This window comes from Lepidochelys olivacea (genome assembly GCF_965140295.1).
Source record: "Lepidochelys olivacea isolate rLepOli2 genome assembly, chromosome: 8".
Taxonomy (NCBI): domain Eukaryota; kingdom Metazoa; phylum Chordata; order Testudines; family Cheloniidae; genus Lepidochelys; species Lepidochelys olivacea.
In genome coordinates, this window is record NC_140418.1 from 74,975,692 (window position 1) to 74,992,533 (window position 16,842).

General features: G+C 49.7%; 1 protein-coding gene across 3 annotated transcripts; it reads left to right on the plus strand.

Moving 5' to 3' along the window:
• The first annotated feature begins 794 nt into the window (after positions 1–794).
• GFI1 (growth factor independent 1 transcriptional repressor) lies at positions 795–16,748 on the plus strand. Of its 3 annotated transcripts, none has more exons than XM_084635829.1 (7): positions 795–870; positions 4,637–4,883; positions 5,576–5,782; positions 11,290–11,705; positions 11,796–11,933; positions 13,787–13,952; positions 15,380–16,748. In XM_084635829.1, exons 2-7 carry the CDS (start codon positions 4,769–4,771, stop codon positions 15,556–15,558), a joined length of 1,221 nt encoding a protein of 406 aa, XP_084491955.1. In that variant the 5' UTR covers positions 795–870; positions 4,637–4,768; the 3' UTR covers positions 15,559–16,748. The 3 variants fall into 3 exon arrangements, with proteins under 3 accessions (XP_084491955.1, XP_084491953.1, XP_084491954.1); XM_084635827.1 differs by lacking the exon at positions 795–870 and adding an exon at positions 1,077–1,159; XM_084635828.1 differs by lacking the exon at positions 795–870 and adding an exon at positions 4,095–4,168.
• The last annotated feature ends 94 nt before the right edge of the window (positions 16,749–16,842 follow it).

A 16,842-nucleotide genomic window follows, 5' to 3' on the forward strand; every position in this document is an offset into this window, starting at 1 on the left:
CGCACACTTTGGGGAGCGGGGCAGCCAGTGGTTTGAGCCCCTGTCTAATTTTAAAGGACGTTTTTTCATGCACGAGGTGAGTAAAGAGCGGCTAAATTGGATAATAACGGTGCACTCGCCGAGCTGTTCTCTCCCTCCGCCCCTTCCCCACTAGCTCTGGTGACTTCAGGTCTGCACGCTGCGTGCAGCAAGCGCCTTTCTCACAGATCCTTTCTAATTTAGCAAACTGACCACCGGAAATTAGGTAAGGAAGGCAGCTCTAAGGCAGTCGTTTCCCGACTGTGTTTCTTGCCTGCGGTGTTTGAATCACTCTGTAGCTACAATAACCTCAGTGCAAAGGAGCGGGAGAGAGAATCTCGCCTACCTCTTCCATATTTAACCATTACCTAAATCCAAAGGGAAATGAGCAAACCTCTAGGTTTGGGTGTCATGGTATTTTCAGCGCTGCTGGGTGTATTTATCCCAAAAGAGTTTCCACAACAAGTTAATTCTAGGCTAGGGAAGGTCTCCTTTGTACAATGCTCTGTCTTAAACCCCATCCACAATACAATTCCCGTCTAGACTGCCCCGAGGGGGTTGTTCAGGCCTCCTAGGACTGGAGAGGGGTGGGGGGCTGAGTGGAGTGGTTTGAATGCCCCTGAAAGATTTGTGTCATCTCCTCCGAGCACAGTCCCCAACCCCCCCCCCTTTTTTGAGTCAATCTGTGTTTTGAATCTGTGACCTGTTCTCGTTGCGGAAGTTGAAGAGGATCCAAGAATAGTTCAGCTCGCTGTGTGTAATTTCTAGAGCAGAACCCCGAGTGAAATGAAACGCCCTATTGCAGGATGACACTTGCATGTCACCCCGGCGAACCCTGCCAGGCTGAATACGGTAAGACCTTTTCGTTTAAGGAAAAGAGAGAGAGAGAGAAAGAGAGAGAGAGAGAAAAAACCCGGCGTTCATTTGATAGGCTTTTAAAAGCATTTTTTGTTGCAGAAGCTCCTAACGCTCAGGAAGTGGAATTTGTGGTTTTGGGGGCTGAGCTCTGAAGGAGTTGAGAAAAAAAAAAGGGGGGGGGGCAAACTCAAACACCAGCTCTCCTTAAGGGAGCCTAAATTTAAAGTCACCTAAACTAGCAGCCGGTGCGGCACAAAGGTGTCTGCAGCCACGCTTCCAAATGGTAAGCTGCTTTCCTTTTCTTGCCTTGCTTCCCTGTCCGGCTGGGGGAGATGGCCTGTCCCCCTTGGCCCGCGGGTCTCACTGAGAGCGAAGGACAAACCTACCAGCGCTGCTCTTTGCTCAGCCCCTGTGCGAGCAGCTCCCCTGGGAGACGGCCCTGCCCCAAGCCCCGAAGGGGAGGGGAAGTTAGACACACGTCTCCCCGGGGCAGAGCGAGGGCAGATCCGCCTGGGTTCCTCTCCAGCAGCCGTCTGGAGCGCGGGGCGCGTTGCGGAGCGCCCCGGCCACGGCAGGGAAGCGAAATTGGCTGTGCCCGGCCCTCCTGCGAAGGGCTGAGAGTGCCCCGCTGTGCGGGTGGAGCAGCTCGCTGCCTCCCTCCCTCTCCTTATGCAGTGAGGAGAACAGCTAATAAGAGCCCGGCGACGGGGAGCGGGGAGAGACGATGAAACGAAAGCACGTGGCGAATAATAACCATTAATCGCCCAGAGATAAAACCGAGGCCGAAATGTAGCAGGCTGCTGGAAAGCCAGGCCTGCGCCCTCGCCGCATCACTGACTGACCCCGGGACAGGGTCGGAATCTCACACCCCTGAGTCCGAAAAGCCTGAGCGCCGGCATCACTGGGCAATGTGGGTCTCGCTTTGATTTCCCGGGCCCGGAGGGACGAGAACAGCTCTGCTCTTCTTTAAACGCTCCCCGAGTTCCTGCCAAAGCTTACGGGTGGGTCGGATAATGCCAGGTGGGTTTGGGAAATCATGTTCCCACATTTACTGGCTGGGATTATCTGCGATCTCAGAAAGTTTGGCCTTGGTTTTCAGCAGGGAGCGCAGATTTAAGCAGCAGCCAGAACTGAGATAAGGAAACCGATTTGTCTTGTTCAGAGAAAGCAGCGAGTTACTCTAACAAAGTGGAATAAGGCAAGGAAGTAACTTTCCTTTCCAACGGTGTGTGGAAGTAGTGCGTGGAAAGATAAGCCGGGCAGTGTGGACAGCCCCGCGCTCGCACACGTGTCGGAGCGCACGCAAGGAGCGATGCTGGGGGGTGCTACCCATCGCACAGACGTGCCCGAGCTTTTGGAGGGAAAAAAGCAGAAGTTGAGATTTTTGAAGTGTTTGAAATATTTTGAGGCCCCTGTGCTGCGGTGTTAGTGAATCAATAGAGGGCAGACTCCTGTGGCTCACGATAAAGATGTCAACAAATTTATCAAGCCACTTTGATTTTTACCCCCTTCCTTTCACAGTTAACCGTGCCTCCTTCTCAAGGATGAATTAAGGAACAGGTGGACCAGATGAGAAACTCTCCCACCAGTTCCTAGCAAACAGAACGATCTGAAAATACTGTAGCGAAGAGAACAGCTGCTTTTCGGGCGATCCTGGAAAGAGAACCTCTATTTTAATGTACAGGGGATTAACAATGATCCCACCGAATAACATTTACGATGTTTGTTTCCATCTTTTCGATGGCAAAAGAACGAACGAGGCGGAATAAATATTAAAACAGCGGGGTGAGCAATGAAAGGCAATCGATTGATTGCTGGTATTGTAAAGTACAGAGCTGCCCGCTGAAAAAATGTCTATGTAGCAATTGTTGGTTCCCCTCTGGGCCCGGCCCTACCAGGGTAAATGAAATCAGACGGGACCTCTTTTAGCTGTTCATAACAAACTGAAGCCATTAGAGGAAAAACAAACCCAGCTAAAATTCAATGACAAGATCCAGGATCTTCCTTTCTTTCCTCATAGAAAGCGCAGGCTGGCTCCTGACCCCACGGCTGGAGAGCCGGCGTTGGTGGAGAACAAACCCGCATTAGAGCTCAGACATGGGGTATTTCTCTCTTGCAAAGTGCCGAGTACAGCCCAGCTCAGAGGCTGTATGAGACGGAGCTGATCTGAATTGCACACCCGTCTGTTCCTTAAACCCCCGATTACGGAGACCCCAAAGGAAACCTGTCAACAGCTTTTCTCCCCCCTTCTCTTTTCGATCCAAGTGTGTGGAGAGATCTCGGGTTTTCATGTTACCGTTAAAATGTTTTTACAATTTCGTATTTTTAAAAGTTTATTCAACAGCGAATATTTGACATAGGACCGGACTATACCCTGACGCTCCAAAATGGATAACTCTCAGATTCTGGATTTAGTTTGTTGATTTAATTATACCTCCCCCCCAAAAGCAAATTAATCCCATTTCCATTGATGTGGCCGAAAACCCTTTAGCGGACAGTCTCTGGGACAGAAATACAGCGTCATTCAGACTTGTCCGGAGTACATGCAATGGTTACATCGTTTTAGGAAGTGTGGTGGTGTTGTCCCCGAGGAGGCTAAGCTTCGCTGCTGGCTTTAAGCTCCTGGATCTAATGCAACTATGAAGAGACTGTCCACACAGAATCAAGTGTCTGGCAGGGATTGTTAACCGAGTAGGGGGAGGGGTAAATGAACACTGGTGATCTCACTAAATTATCCAGAGATCAGACAGCAGGTTGAAGGCTGCTGCTCCCCTTACTTTCCAGCAGCAGCAGACAGCAGGCGCGTTGCTGGCATTTCTTTCCTGGTGTGCTTGAATAAACTTTCCAGGACTCCCCTTGTGCTGAAGCTCAGCAGAACAGAGCAAGACTCCACTATTTTCTGTTTGCACTTTACCTCCCACAAAATCAATCCGATACAAGCTATTGCTCGAGAGTCTCTTAAAGGGAAGAGCCTGAAAATAACCCATATTGTTCCTGCGCACAATGCTGCCGCTTTTACAATTTTTACAGCCATGCAAATGATCAAAACATTACAATACTGTAACTCAGACATCTCAGGGAAGTTTGATTAGAAATCAGTTTCTCCAGCTATTTGTTATTAGCAGTTTCGGGGGGGGGGCGGGGGGAGAATGAGAGCACGTGGCCTTTCGGTCTCTTGGTGGGATTGTGTGAGTGACGAATTTGCTCAAGTCAAGCTGGGTAAATTGGCAGACGGAATGACCCGCCTCGTTTGCACTGCCTGGGTAGCCTGCTCCTGTGTGAGCTCTCCAAGGTGAGGACGGTGTAAAGGCGACTCGCGTGTTATTTCTCCCCGTCTGCGGGATGCCTGTTTGCGGGAAGCGGCAAGCAGCACCTCTCGCACCAGTTCGCCCTCCTGATGAAAGATAAGAGGGGGGGCTGCGTAACGCCCGCGTTTGAGTAACAACAGGGTGAACGAGCAGTGTCCCTCCTTCGCAGCGCTGCGGCCTTGATGGCCCAGCCGGCTGGGACACCTAAGAAACGGGACCCCCCCCCCCTCCCCGCCCTCCTCCCCCAGCCGATAGCCCCGTTTGTGGCTGATGCGCCTGGAGATGCTGCGTCGCTTTGAAGCCACCTGTCTGAATGCCACCTGGTGAACGGAGCCCGGCCGTCTTGTACGCATGCTCCTCCCCTGCCCCGTCCCCTCGCCCCTCCCCGCCCTGTCCCGAGTCCCAGTCCCCCAGGAGATCCCTAACCAATGGCTTGTCAAACCTCTCTGCAGAGCACATCCAAGGCTGGGGATTTAAGGCGATTCACGGGTGGCAGCTGCTAGTGATTTGGGGTGCCCGGGACGCGGACACAGTGGCGGAGAGTGACAGGCGCCTCGCCTCGCAGGAGCGGGAGCAGCCTCACCATGCCGAGGTCTTTCCTGGTGAAGAGCAAGAAGGCGCACAGCTACCACCAGCCCCGCTCTCCGGGCGAGGACTACAGCCTGCGCCTGGAGAACGTGCTGGCTCAAATCTGCACAGGTAGGGCGGGCACCGGCAACCGGGGGCGGCGGCGCCACGGGCGCAGCTCAGGGCGCGCCTGGGAGCGGTACCGATGGCGGTGGGGGATCGGAGCCTGACCTGCGCCAAGGGGGGCAACCACAGAGCCCTGGGAGGGCGGGCTGGGGGCTCGGGGGCGCTCGCCGGGCAAAGGCAGGCGGCCCCCGTGGATTGTGTGTGTGTGTGCGGCGGGGGGGCTGGTGCGTGTAGCAATGGGGCACTGGGGGAGGCGGGGGGAGGCGATGCGGCCCAAGGGCCAGGGGATCCCAGCGACCAGGTCTCTGCCCCGTGCCTGCCCCTTGCCAGGTGCCCGCCCATTACTGGGGGAGTTCAGCGCCTGGCAAGCGGCAGCCAGAGCTGCGGTCCAGCCCCCTGCTGTCCCGAGGACCCCCCTGCCCTCGGCTAGTGTTTGAATGGGGACCCCCGGGCAGCCGGCCCGAGCCCAGCCCCCGGAAAGCAGCGGGCCGGGGCTGAGCTGGGGAAGCGGCGGGGACAGAGGGAGACGCTGCCCGGCTGCTGGGGCAGGGGCGCTGCTGGGGCCCCGGGCAAGGCTGCCGGGCTGCCCGCGGCGGGACGCTGCTCTAGCAGGGAGGCGGGAGGGGGGGCGGTCTCAGGGATCCTGCTCTCCCCACCTGCCCCGGGGTAAGGGCCCTTCTGGCCTCTGTCCCCCGCAGACAATAAGATCCCGGGAGAGACGGGTCTGTGCAGCTCCGGCCTCCTGGACCCGGAGCCCCCCCGGGGCCGCTCCTCCCCGGAATCCCACCTGAGCGAGGCCATCGACGGCGCTTCCGACTCGGCTCCCAGCTGCGAGGGCAGCGTCTGCGACAGAGCGTCGGAGTTCGAGGACTTCTGGAGACCCCCGTCCCCGTCCGTCTCGCCAGGTAGGGTCCGGAGCCGGGACCCGGCACCGCCTGCGGGCTGGGGTCTCCGACGGGGAGGGGGCGCGGGCCGCGGCTGGCAGCCCAGGGGAAGGGTCTGTCTCCCTCTCCAGCCTCTTCTCGGGGAGCAAGCCGTCGGGGTCAGGCCCAGCCTGCGGAAATCGGCTGGGCTGGAGCGTGCTTAGCTGTTTTGGGATGAGGGGGCTTCCTGGCTACAAACCGCCCTGCCAGGTCCACTCCTGATCGGCGCTGACCAGCACGAATGCAAACGCAGAAGCTGTCGATTGTTTTACCAAAGTTCGTGTAGCTATTAGGAAGAAAACCTCCACTGTGTGTTACACCGAATCCCGACACCCCCTGTACATTGCTTTGGGTTAGAAATGAGCTTCCCTGTGCATGTTACTCCGGTTTTAAACCTGCGCCCAGAGAGGTATTTTTAGTTCACGGAGTGCAACATTCCTGTTGGCTTCATACAGAGCAGGATCGAGCTCGGATTGAGCATGGGCACGAAAGAATAGAAAAGAATAATTTGACTGAAGAGCCTTGAAATACTGAAGAATGCAAATCACAGGAGTATGACATTGGTTTTGTTGGTGTCTAAATATAATAGGCTGCTACAGTGTTTGAAGGTCTCTGAGGAGTTTGCTTATACGCTAGATCGGGCTGCGCTAGGGGATACGTGCTATGAAAGCTAGTAAATGTAGATACAAGGCTATTTATACACCTATAGTAAACATAAGTGTGTGTGTGTGTGTTCGCATTATCTGTTAGACACTTTCCTAACCTCCATTCAAGTTATTTCTTGTTTCTTGTCTAAAAAAGGATTTTTTTCTTTTCTAAAAATGCATTCCTGAAAAACAGATGAAAATAATGACGGTCAGATTTCAACACCCCAAACCCGGGAAGCTCACACTTATAGCTACAGCCCTGTCTCTAGCGCCTGGGTTGTGCCTTTGATGTGGCCGGAGCAGTGGGAGAAGATGCAGACCTGACTTTTTGGCTTGAATACTATCTCATTTAAAAATACAATCGTGTCGTTTTATAACAAAAATAACAAAGCTTTTTATTGCCTCCGTTAAAGCGGAAAAAAGACCAAGTGTGCGCGTCCATAAACTCGGCACAAAAAGCAACAATTTCTGTCGCGGGGAAGGAAAAAAATGGTCTCAGCTTTACAAGATCAACAAACCCCCACAGACAAACAAAAACCTTTTCCTGGTTTTCATTCCTACTTTGTCCCTGTCTCTGCATAGCCACGTCTGTATCTAATAGGGTAGCAGCTCCACATTTTAAAAGCCCCCAGGTTTTGATTCCACGCAAATAAAATTGTACACAGGACAAAATGTGGGGATGCAATTTGATCTAGTTTGCTTAGCTTTCTGTGTTATAATTAATAATAACAATATAATTAACACTCCCTCCCTCCCCCTCCACACTAATAGCTTCTGGAGAGGGAACTGTAGATCGCGCCCCTACCGCAGCGTGGACACACATTGTTGGAGCCGTTTTGGTCCCAGGGCCAGATATGAGAGGCACAAGGTGGGTGAGGTAGAATCTTCTGTTGAACCCACTTCTGCTGGTGACAGAGACCAGCTGTCCGGCTTCCACAGACCTGAAGAAGAGCTCTGTGTGCGCTCGAAAGCTTGTCTCTTTCCCAACAAAAGATGGTCCAGGAAAACCTATTACCTCACCCGTCTCGTGTCTGTAAACGTGGACACAGATCACTGAAGAGACAGTCTTTGCTAGATCTGCGCCTAGGTTTTCTTCATGATTATTTTCCCCCTCCTAAAATTCACTTGCCTAAAGCGCTTCATTTACTGTGAGTGCGTCGAGGAAGGTGCGTTCTGAGCCAGTGTCTTAACAGCACGAGACAAACTTGTCTAGGTGAAACTGATTACGCGATGGGGGCATCAATACTGGAGGGATCTGTCCCCGTTAAATTCTTAACGAACATACCCCAGGAGTGCAGTGGGGATTGCAGGTGTCCCTGGCATCCACTGATCCCACCCGACAGGCGTGTCCCCTAATAATGCTGCTGAAATCGTTGCGCTGAATGGTCCACCCAGATTGGCATCACTGCAGGTACGAACTGTCTGGCAAGCCTGAAAGCAGTTCCTCCCACCAATTCTTTCCCCTCAGTCCTCCCCCCGCCCATTCCCTCGCCAACTTCTCCGTCCCAGAAATTTGTAAAACGAATGAAGGTCTAATTAGGTCGCGGGAATGTATTGATACAATATTTGATTTTTCACGGAGGGATTTATTCTTCTGTGGAAAGATCATTGCTGTGCTTGACAAGTAAGAAAAGAGAGAAACAGCTTTTCTGAATTAAATTCATACAGGGCAGAGGCAGTGAGAGTGTGTATATAGTCACAAAAGCTATAGAATACATGATATATGTGCCTATAGTGGAAAAGAATATGATTCATGTTCGTATTCCGTGTGACCTGCAAAACGAATGTATGTATTCCCATTTCATTAGTGCGTACAATTAAATCTGAATATTGTATTTATGCCACAGTCATTTGCGTAGAGTAGATTTGTTTATAGTATTACTAATAACGTTTATCAATACCATAAATCTACCGTAATTATGCAAATTACTGCGGCATATAAATACATTAATACCTATAAGCTCCCGTTATATGTATGTATGTAATAACACCTGGCCATACATATTCATAGTCTATAACCGATTCGTTTGAATCATATTAATATACACTAATAAATATATAGTGGCTATTGTATTTGCGTGATACCTTTCCCCAGGTATAAGACTCTAGGAAGGCAGAGAGATGGGGTGTGTGTGTGTATCTTTGTGTACGTACGGTGCTGCCTATTCATTTACTAGTTCAGTCATTTAGGGCTAAAGTCCCACTAGCCCTTATGGGGGATGGGCTCTTCCCCTCCCTTGCATGAACTGTGCAAAGCCCGGGCAAAATTGCAGCACCTGTGCGCGCCTAAACGGGAGCGGGGATGGAGGGAAGGCGGGACATGATTCTGCCCCGGCCCTGGCGGGGCGTGGGGGAGGGCGCAGTTTGCACTGCCCTTGGCGCTGGGAAGCGTGCTGGGGCGGAGCAGCAGTGTCACCCCGCCCCACCTCCGGGCGGTGCCTCTGTGACTCCCTCCAGCCCTTAGCGGGGGTGCGCGCGGTGTGTGGGGGCGCTCTCCGCTATGTATCTCTGTGGGTGGGACTCTCCAGGACTGGGCGTCACTACCCAATGTTACCACATCCCTGTTGCCTACTCCCAGGGTTCAAAATCATGTCAGCCCCTCCCCCACCCCCCACAATAAAGAGACTGGCTTAAAAATCATGAGATTTTAAAAACAAGGCCCTGGGGGTATTTTGATTTGCCTTTCAGTGCTGGGGCATTGAGGGGGGTCATATTTTCAAGCTTTCTACCCCAACCAGGAGTGCCTGAAAATTACTTTAATAACAGAAAGAAAGCTGAAATTCTGATGAAATCACATCCTTCCGGAAGCTGGAGCTTTAAGAGAACCAGCAAATACTCTGAGAGTGGTGATCAAATTGCAGTAGTTGACAACACTGTGACACTGGTTGTGAAGAACGGAGAGAGTTGACATGCTGCTGACCACAGCTTTGCAGTCAGTGCAGAGCAGGACAAACCGTGTTCACCGTCGGGTCAGCATTCCAGCCCCACTTCGTAGGAGTGAGTGTGTGTGATGTGGGTGGGTATTCCCACACAAAAATCTTCCTTATTTTGATGTGAGGTTTCTAGACTGCATATCCCCCCCAACATAAAGTGCACGAAGCAAGGAAATAAGCAGCCAAGTCATTCAGTGCTCCGTCTCCACTCATCGGGCTGCCTCTGGAAGCCAGGAATTGACTGGGAATGCGAGGAGCCAGGGGAGTAACTGTGGCTGTACAAGTGGGAGTTTGCTGGAAGAGGTGTTTGGCTGAAGGAGAGGTGGGTTGTTCAGGCAAGTGTGGTGTGATGAAGCCCAATGGCTTTATGTGGAGGCATCAGCATGTGAAGAGTGAATTAAATACTCCCTGCTGTTGCCTCTTCTTCCTAGTCCATAGTGTAGCTATGCTATGGAGAGCCCTTGTTACACAGATGCCTCAGTACAGAGACACTCGACTTCCCCTGTGCTGCTGGCTGGTGTGATGGGGAGCCAAGGCAGTAGTTAGTACTCAGGGAGCCCTTCAAGGTCTGCTGTGTCAGGGCCGAGACAGCTGGGTTTCATCTCTCTCATGTCTCATATTCTAGGTCTGAGCTACATGCCACAAGCCTATTTCTCCCAGGCTCCTGCCACATCTTTGCTAACCCCCGTTTCCTCAAAAGTCCCACTTGACCAGCCACGTCCTCCAAACCCAGCTCTCCCTGCTCAATCCTCATGGCCCTCCAGAGCTCAAGCTCTTTCCCAGAGCCCATTTCTATATCCCTGCTGCCCATCTCCCTCACCGGGGTATGAATAGAACTGCTGGCTCAAGTTAAAGCTGGCTGGAAATTTTCGCAAAGTACAAAACTCAGAGCATCTTGAACTTTTTTGTTTTAGTTTTATTAGTAAAAACAGAAGTAAGTGATGGATTTGAGCCTCCAACAGTCTGTTGTGATGCAATTCATGTAGGTTATGATCAGGAAGGGCAATCACTCTCTTTTGTGTCTTTAATTTTAAATGTGGCTTATGCTCATGGTTTTCATATTTGTCAGGGCTGGAGTTTGCAAAGTTCAGAGTTTGTGGGGCCCATGCTTGCTTCACTAGAGGAACCCAGAGAAATGTGAGCATTACACATCTCCATTTCAGCAAGAGACCATTTTAAAATGTTTCCTCTGCAAAAGTGAGGAACATTACAGAGACAATTCAACTGTCCTCTAAAGACTTATGGTGCCAAATCTGGAGACTAATTCAGACATTAAATTGGGAAACAGAAGGATTTCTGTTCTGCCAGAAGTGCAAAATGCATCACACCTTTAACTAGGGAGCTGCTACTGGCATGTCCATAATGGTATATGTAGGAGAATATGAAAAGTGTTATATAAGAACTAGGCTCATTATTTATTTATTATGTGTGCTTTACATTACTGCCTAGTCATTTAGGCCAACATTTTCAAATGTAGCCATTAATTTTAGGTGCCCAGTCTGAGACACATATTGGGTATGTTTTTCATAAGTGCTGAGTACCCAAAACTCCAGTCAAAGTCAATGGGAGATGCAGATGAGCAACACTTGTGCAAATCAAGCCAGAGGTTCCAAGTTGGCCACCCAAAAACTGAGACAACCCAAATGAGTGGCCATTTTTGAAAAGCTGGCTTTGGCAGCATGTGCAGAGTGTAGGAATGACTGCATTAAGCCTATAGTGTGCTATGCAGGGTAACAACCCTCTCCCGCCCCTTGTGAGAGGTTAGAGGCAGCCCTCATGTGAGTGAGTGTACAGCACTGATAGGTTTCTGGCTTTGGACCCTATGTTGGGCTTCTGAGGTGCTGCTTTGTGCCCAGTGGGTGGTGGCTATGAACCCCACTAATTGCTCCCTCTCCTTGTGTTTCCACAGCGTCTGAGCGTTCTGTCTGCCCCTCCCTGGATGAGGCGCCCCCATTCTCAGTGCCCTTCAAGCCATATGCATGGAGCACCCTGGGCAGCTCTGAGCTGAGGCATCTGGTGCAGAACTACAGGCCCTGCCCAACCCTAGAGCGTAGCTCAGCTCTGGGACTCTTCTGTGAGCAGAGCTCGGAGTCTGCTCTCTTCGGTGCAGACTGTGGCTCAGCCCTGAGACTTTATGGTGACTTCAGCTCCCCTAGGCCGGGACTCTTCGAGCGGCCATCAGCAGCAACACCAGGCCTCTATGCAGAGGCCCAACCTGGGCTGCAACAGGAGAAAGGCCCAGGTGGGATCAAGGTGGAGTCAGAGCTTCTGTGCCGCCCACTGCTGATCAGCACTGGCTCCTACAAGTGCATCAAGTGCAGCAAGGTAGGAACCGACCACCCCCACTCTGGTCCTACCTGAGCCCCTGCCTCCCCATTCTAGCCTGCCTGACCCCTGTGTGCTCTCTTCCCTCAGGTCTTCTCCACCCCACATGGCCTGGAGGTGCATGTACGCCGCTCGCACAGCGGCACCAGACCCTTCGCCTGTGACATGTGTGGCAAGACCTTCGGCCATGCGGTCAGCCTGGAGCAGCACAAGACTGTTCACTCCCAAGTAAGAGCCAGGGCGGGCACATGGGTGGGGGCATGAAGTGCTAAGGCAGGTAGCCTGGGCCATGGGTACAGAGCCAAAGAGGCAAGTGAATGGTGGTAGATGGACACTTGAGATGAGGGGAGGGAGCTGATGGGCACTTAGGGTGAGCGGGCCATGGTGCAGGAAGGCACCCAGGATGAGGGGGTCAGAGAGGCATAGTGGATCTCAGAGGAAGTAGAGTGCTGATGGGGGCACAGTGGCAGGTGGGCACTTGAATGAGGAGAACATGGTGACAGGTGGGCATCCTGGATCCAGGCACTATAAACACTGAGAATGAAATTAACAAAATATAATACATACCGAACTTCCTCCATATTTCCCAGGCCCCATGTTTGTCTGTAATGAGCTATGGACACCTATGGTACTTTACAAATAAAACAACCGTTCATGTCATGGATTTGTGTCTTACTCTGACACAAAGTTAGGATCTTGCAGCAGGATGGTGGACTTTTGTAGCCGTTAAAGAAACTCATTGTCTTCACCCTGCTAGCTCGCCCCCAAAAGGAGTGAATCTGCCCTCCTTTTTAGTTACTCTGTGTGTGTGTGTGTGGTGTGCAGGGAGCACCTGAATACCCAGTCTTGTGTACAGAGCAGACTTCACCCATCTCAATGTGATCTGAGTCACACACAAGAAGAATATGGTTGTTAACTTTGGTAGGAGGATTTGTAACTTTTTCCACCTGCTGATACTGTACAATATTTTCCCTTCACCCACTCACTTGGCCTGGCAAATCTTCCCTCCCAAAGTCAGCTTCAGGAGGATAGAGTTACAGAGAGACTTTTTTGTTGTTTTATCTGCAAGCGAATGAGGGTGCAAGTGCATGGCATCTGAGGAAGGGAAATATCGCCAGTTAAACAGTGGAAAAAAGAGCAATGCCGTGTATTAAAACCCTGAGGAGGAAGCATTTGGGGGCAAGCACAACAAGCAAATGCTGCCTGCCAAATATAGACTTAAAGCAGACATGTCTGAAAAGCATAACGTGGCCTTGGAGGAGGAGTATGAGTGCTGGGAGAAGAGAGGAGTATGTGGTACGGGAAGAAGCATTGAAGGAAGAGAGGATTTTGCAATGGGGTGTCTAGAGAGGGAGCATAGGGGAAACAAGGAGAGGAGAGCGTGATGGGCTGTCTAAGGGTCTGACAGGAAGATAAGTGAAGGGAAAGGTAGTGGTGGTTCCAGTATATGTATTTTGATTTATAAAAATATTAACAGTCAAAAAGGCTCTTATCTTAAAGCCCTAGGCACCTTTGACCTGAATGTTGATGAAAAATAAAACTAGCAGCAAACAATAACTTCCCAACAGAATTCAACCCAATCCAAAAGTTCCCCTCAATGCCTCACTCTCCCACAGTCCTCAGCACTGTTGAGATGTCAGGTGGGGTCCTGTACCTTGCAATGTCATTAACCAAATGCCCCACTGGGCTGTATTGTGGCCATCAGGCTGCTCAGCAAAGGCTTATGATTTCTCCATTGGAGCCCCCTCGAATGTGCACATATGTAGTGCAAAGTCTGGGGCACCAAAGTAGCTAGTCTCACACAGTCCCTTCGTCTGAAAGAGCCATTCCATTAAATCACTAGGTCTGAGTGGTGCATAGAATTGGGAGGAAGGTGAATTTATCTGACTGTGAATCAGGGATGTGTTTTACCAAGTGAGGCAGTAATGCCAAGGTTAGTGCCTCCACTGGGCCTAGTGGGTATTGGGGAGGAGGATGTGGTTGCTGGGATGGGGGTATTTGTTAATGCACTGGCAGGCTGACTGCATGGCTATGATCTCGGGAGAGGCATAACGGAGTGTGTGTCTTTCCTCTCTTTGCAGGAACGCAGCTTTGATTGTAAGATCTGTGGCAAGAGCTTTAAGAGATCTTCCACTCTGTCTACCCACCTGCTCATCCACTCGGACACCCGGCCCTACCCCTGTCAGTACTGTGGGAAACGGTTCCACCAGAAATCTGACATGAAGAAACACACTTTCATTCACACAGGTCAGCCCTGCAGCAGCTGGCATTCAGCCCCTATCCATTAGAATAGATTCTGGAGAGGAGATTCTCCCCTCCCACCAATCCATTCATCTTCAGCTAGACCAGTACATGCAGCTCCCTCTGCCGGGCCCTTGCCCCACCGGGGTAGCTCACACTGTGGAAACCCAAGTGGAGCAATAGTGCAAAGAAGGGAAATTTGAGCTTGGTTTCATGAACAGCTTCTGTTTAATAACTGAAATCCTCACTGTACAATCAGTGTTGCTTTAATAGGATCCTCCCTGTGGTTATTCAGAAGGGCTTCTCTGTAAGATGATTTGTAGAGCAATATATTCATATCGCCTTGATTTAGAGCTGTGGCCCTTGGAAAATGACAGGTGAATCTGACTGCTGCATCTCCATCTGCATAGCCTGCCACTTTACAATAGCAGCAGCAGAAGCCTCCTCCTCTAGATTAAACACTAAACTCAAGGACCCAGGGTCCAACTCTCAGTCTAAATATTTACTCAGAGATTATCTATCTATTGGGCTTCCACCCGGACTTTCCAATCAAATGGTTGCAGTCTGGCATATAATGGGAGGAGAGGTGCATAGTTCTCAAGTTTCATTGTTGGTGATAATGAATATGGAAATTAATACACTGCAGATACTCAAGGAAACCATTTTTCAAAGAATGTTGTTGAAAAAGGCAGCAGGTTTTCTCAGGGATCTTTGAAAATAAAGCTTCCCTTTCAAACTGCTAGCATCATGGATTTAAATCATAGAAAATGATAGTGATCTGAATATACATATATAAATTCAATGCTGTTTGTCAAAGTATTTGACTTTCAAAGAGGTCACAAGTGGTTGTGAAAAACAAACTTAAATATTATTATTATAAAGTTGTCTCACTTACACTAGTGTAACTTCAGAGTAAACCCATTGGCTGACTTAGAATTTGTCTTAGGTTGAGCACCTAAACTTTAGTGGCTACATTTGAAAAATTTGGTTCAGCTGAACCATTTAAATAGTAAACTGGGATGGGGGAAGAGAAGAAGGAAGACAATCAGTTTTTTTAAATTGGACTTTATTGTCCAAATCTTTGGCCAGATTCTAAATCAGCTAATGGATCTACTCTGGAGTTACACTGGCATAAGTGAGACCAGAATCTGGTAACATACATTACTGAAATGAGACGTAGGTTAAAGTCCTGTCCCCACTGAAATCAAAGGGAGTTTTGCCATTAACTTAAATGGGGTAGGGTTTCACCCATAGTATTGTCCCAGGGAGAGTGACCCCGCTCAATGGTCACTTAGAGATGACAGTATTGCAGCGTGGTAATCACTTCAAAGCATGGGGCACTTTGACTATGGCTAGTTTGTCCTGGATCTGCTCGGATGCTATGCTGATTGTCTGATATGGGGCCTGCCCTCTTTATCCCCTTCTCCTTGTAGGTGAGAAGCCCCACAAGTGTCAGGTGTGTGGGAAAGCCTTCAGCCAGAGCTCCAACCTCATCACCCATAGTCGCAAGCACACCGGCTTCAAGCCCTTTGGCTGTGATCTGTGTGGCAAAGGCTTCCAGAGGAAGGTGGATTTAAGGAGACATCGGGAGACACAACATGGTCTGAAATGAGACCCAGCTGCGATACAGAAAGCACCTACAACACTATGTGAAGAGACTCCCTTGTTTCCCTGATGGCCCTGAATCATGCCATTTAGCACAGACCCTGGCATTACTTTTTGGGGAAGGATCTCAGGGAGGATAGGACAGGACACAGCTTTGAAAGTTCAACCAGAAGGACTCTGAAAGTGGATCTGAAAGGCTGGCTTTCTCTCTCTCAACACTGGAAAATAAGTGTTTCCATCTGAAACCTGAAGCTCCAAGTGTGGATAAGCTAGAAAATATCGGTGAGCTGGAAAGTCCTTCACCCATGGCAAAGATGACTTCCTTCATCTTTTTATTTTTGAAATTAACTTGCAGGGAAACAGAGTTTACATGATAAACACACTGAGCTGTTAGGTAACGTTATGAAAAGTGCTTACTTTTGTTGAGTTTAACTGTTAACTAGCTTTATTGATCATTCTCTGTCAGGAGGGGTTGTAGTGGAGGAGCTGGACTGGATATCTTGCTGCTTTTAGCACCAAGGAATCAGCTTGGGCTTGGTTCTGATCTCACTTACACTGGTGTAAATGGGGACTTACACTGCTGTAAAACTAGCGTGAGAAGAGGGTCAGGCCCTTGTCTCCTGTCCTTCCATCCCTCTCTGTTTGTCTGTATAGACAAGGCCTGTGTGTGTGTGTGTGTGTGTGTGTGTGTGTGTTAGGAGGGTGTGTGTTAGGGGTTGCTCGTCTGAAAAGGTTGGTATTTTGCTCTACATCAGTTGGGAAAGGAGAAGCCTATGAAGGACTCAACAGGAAAAGCCAAAGCACAAAGTAATGCCTTATAACTAGGAACTCGTGAGAATAACATTGCCCCTGACTGAAAAGGACAGGACCAAATAGCAGACACAGGCTTTCTGTCCAGAATGACCATCGGCACCAGCACTCTGGGTTTGATTATAAATAACTGGGAAGTAGCTAACAAGTTATTGATAGACTTGTTTGTGTATTAGGATTTTTTATTTTTATTTTTATTTTTACCTGCTACCATGCCGAGGGTGGGCAGGAATAATTATGAACGTGTAATTGATTGAATTTGCCTTAAATGACCCTGTGTGTACCTCAGTGGAAAAATATGCTGTTTTTACTTTGTTGGCAGGATTGTAAATGTCTTTATTTAGATTTTATGGAGTGTCTTATGTTTATTGGTACATATTTATTGGAATAACGTTTTAAATTAATAAAGCATTGAGGAGCCTCTGAAGTTATTTTCATTGAAGTACAGAAGTTCAACAGAGTTAGGAAATTTTACTCTTTA

Excerpts from the sequence above, each read along its gene's own strand:
- GFI1 (XM_084635829.1), top strand. The coding sequence starts at position 4,769 with ATGCCGAGGTCTTTCCTGGTGAAGAGCAAGAAGGCGCACAGCTACCAC. Across the intron at positions 11,706-11,795 it reads AGTGCATCAAGTGCAGCAAG|GTCTTCTCCACCCCACATGG; the intron begins GTAGGAACCGAC and ends CTCTTCCCTCAG. Across the intron at positions 13,953-15,379 it reads ACACACTTTCATTCACACAG|GTGAGAAGCCCCACAAGTGT; the intron begins GTCAGCCCTGCA and ends TTCTCCTTGTAG.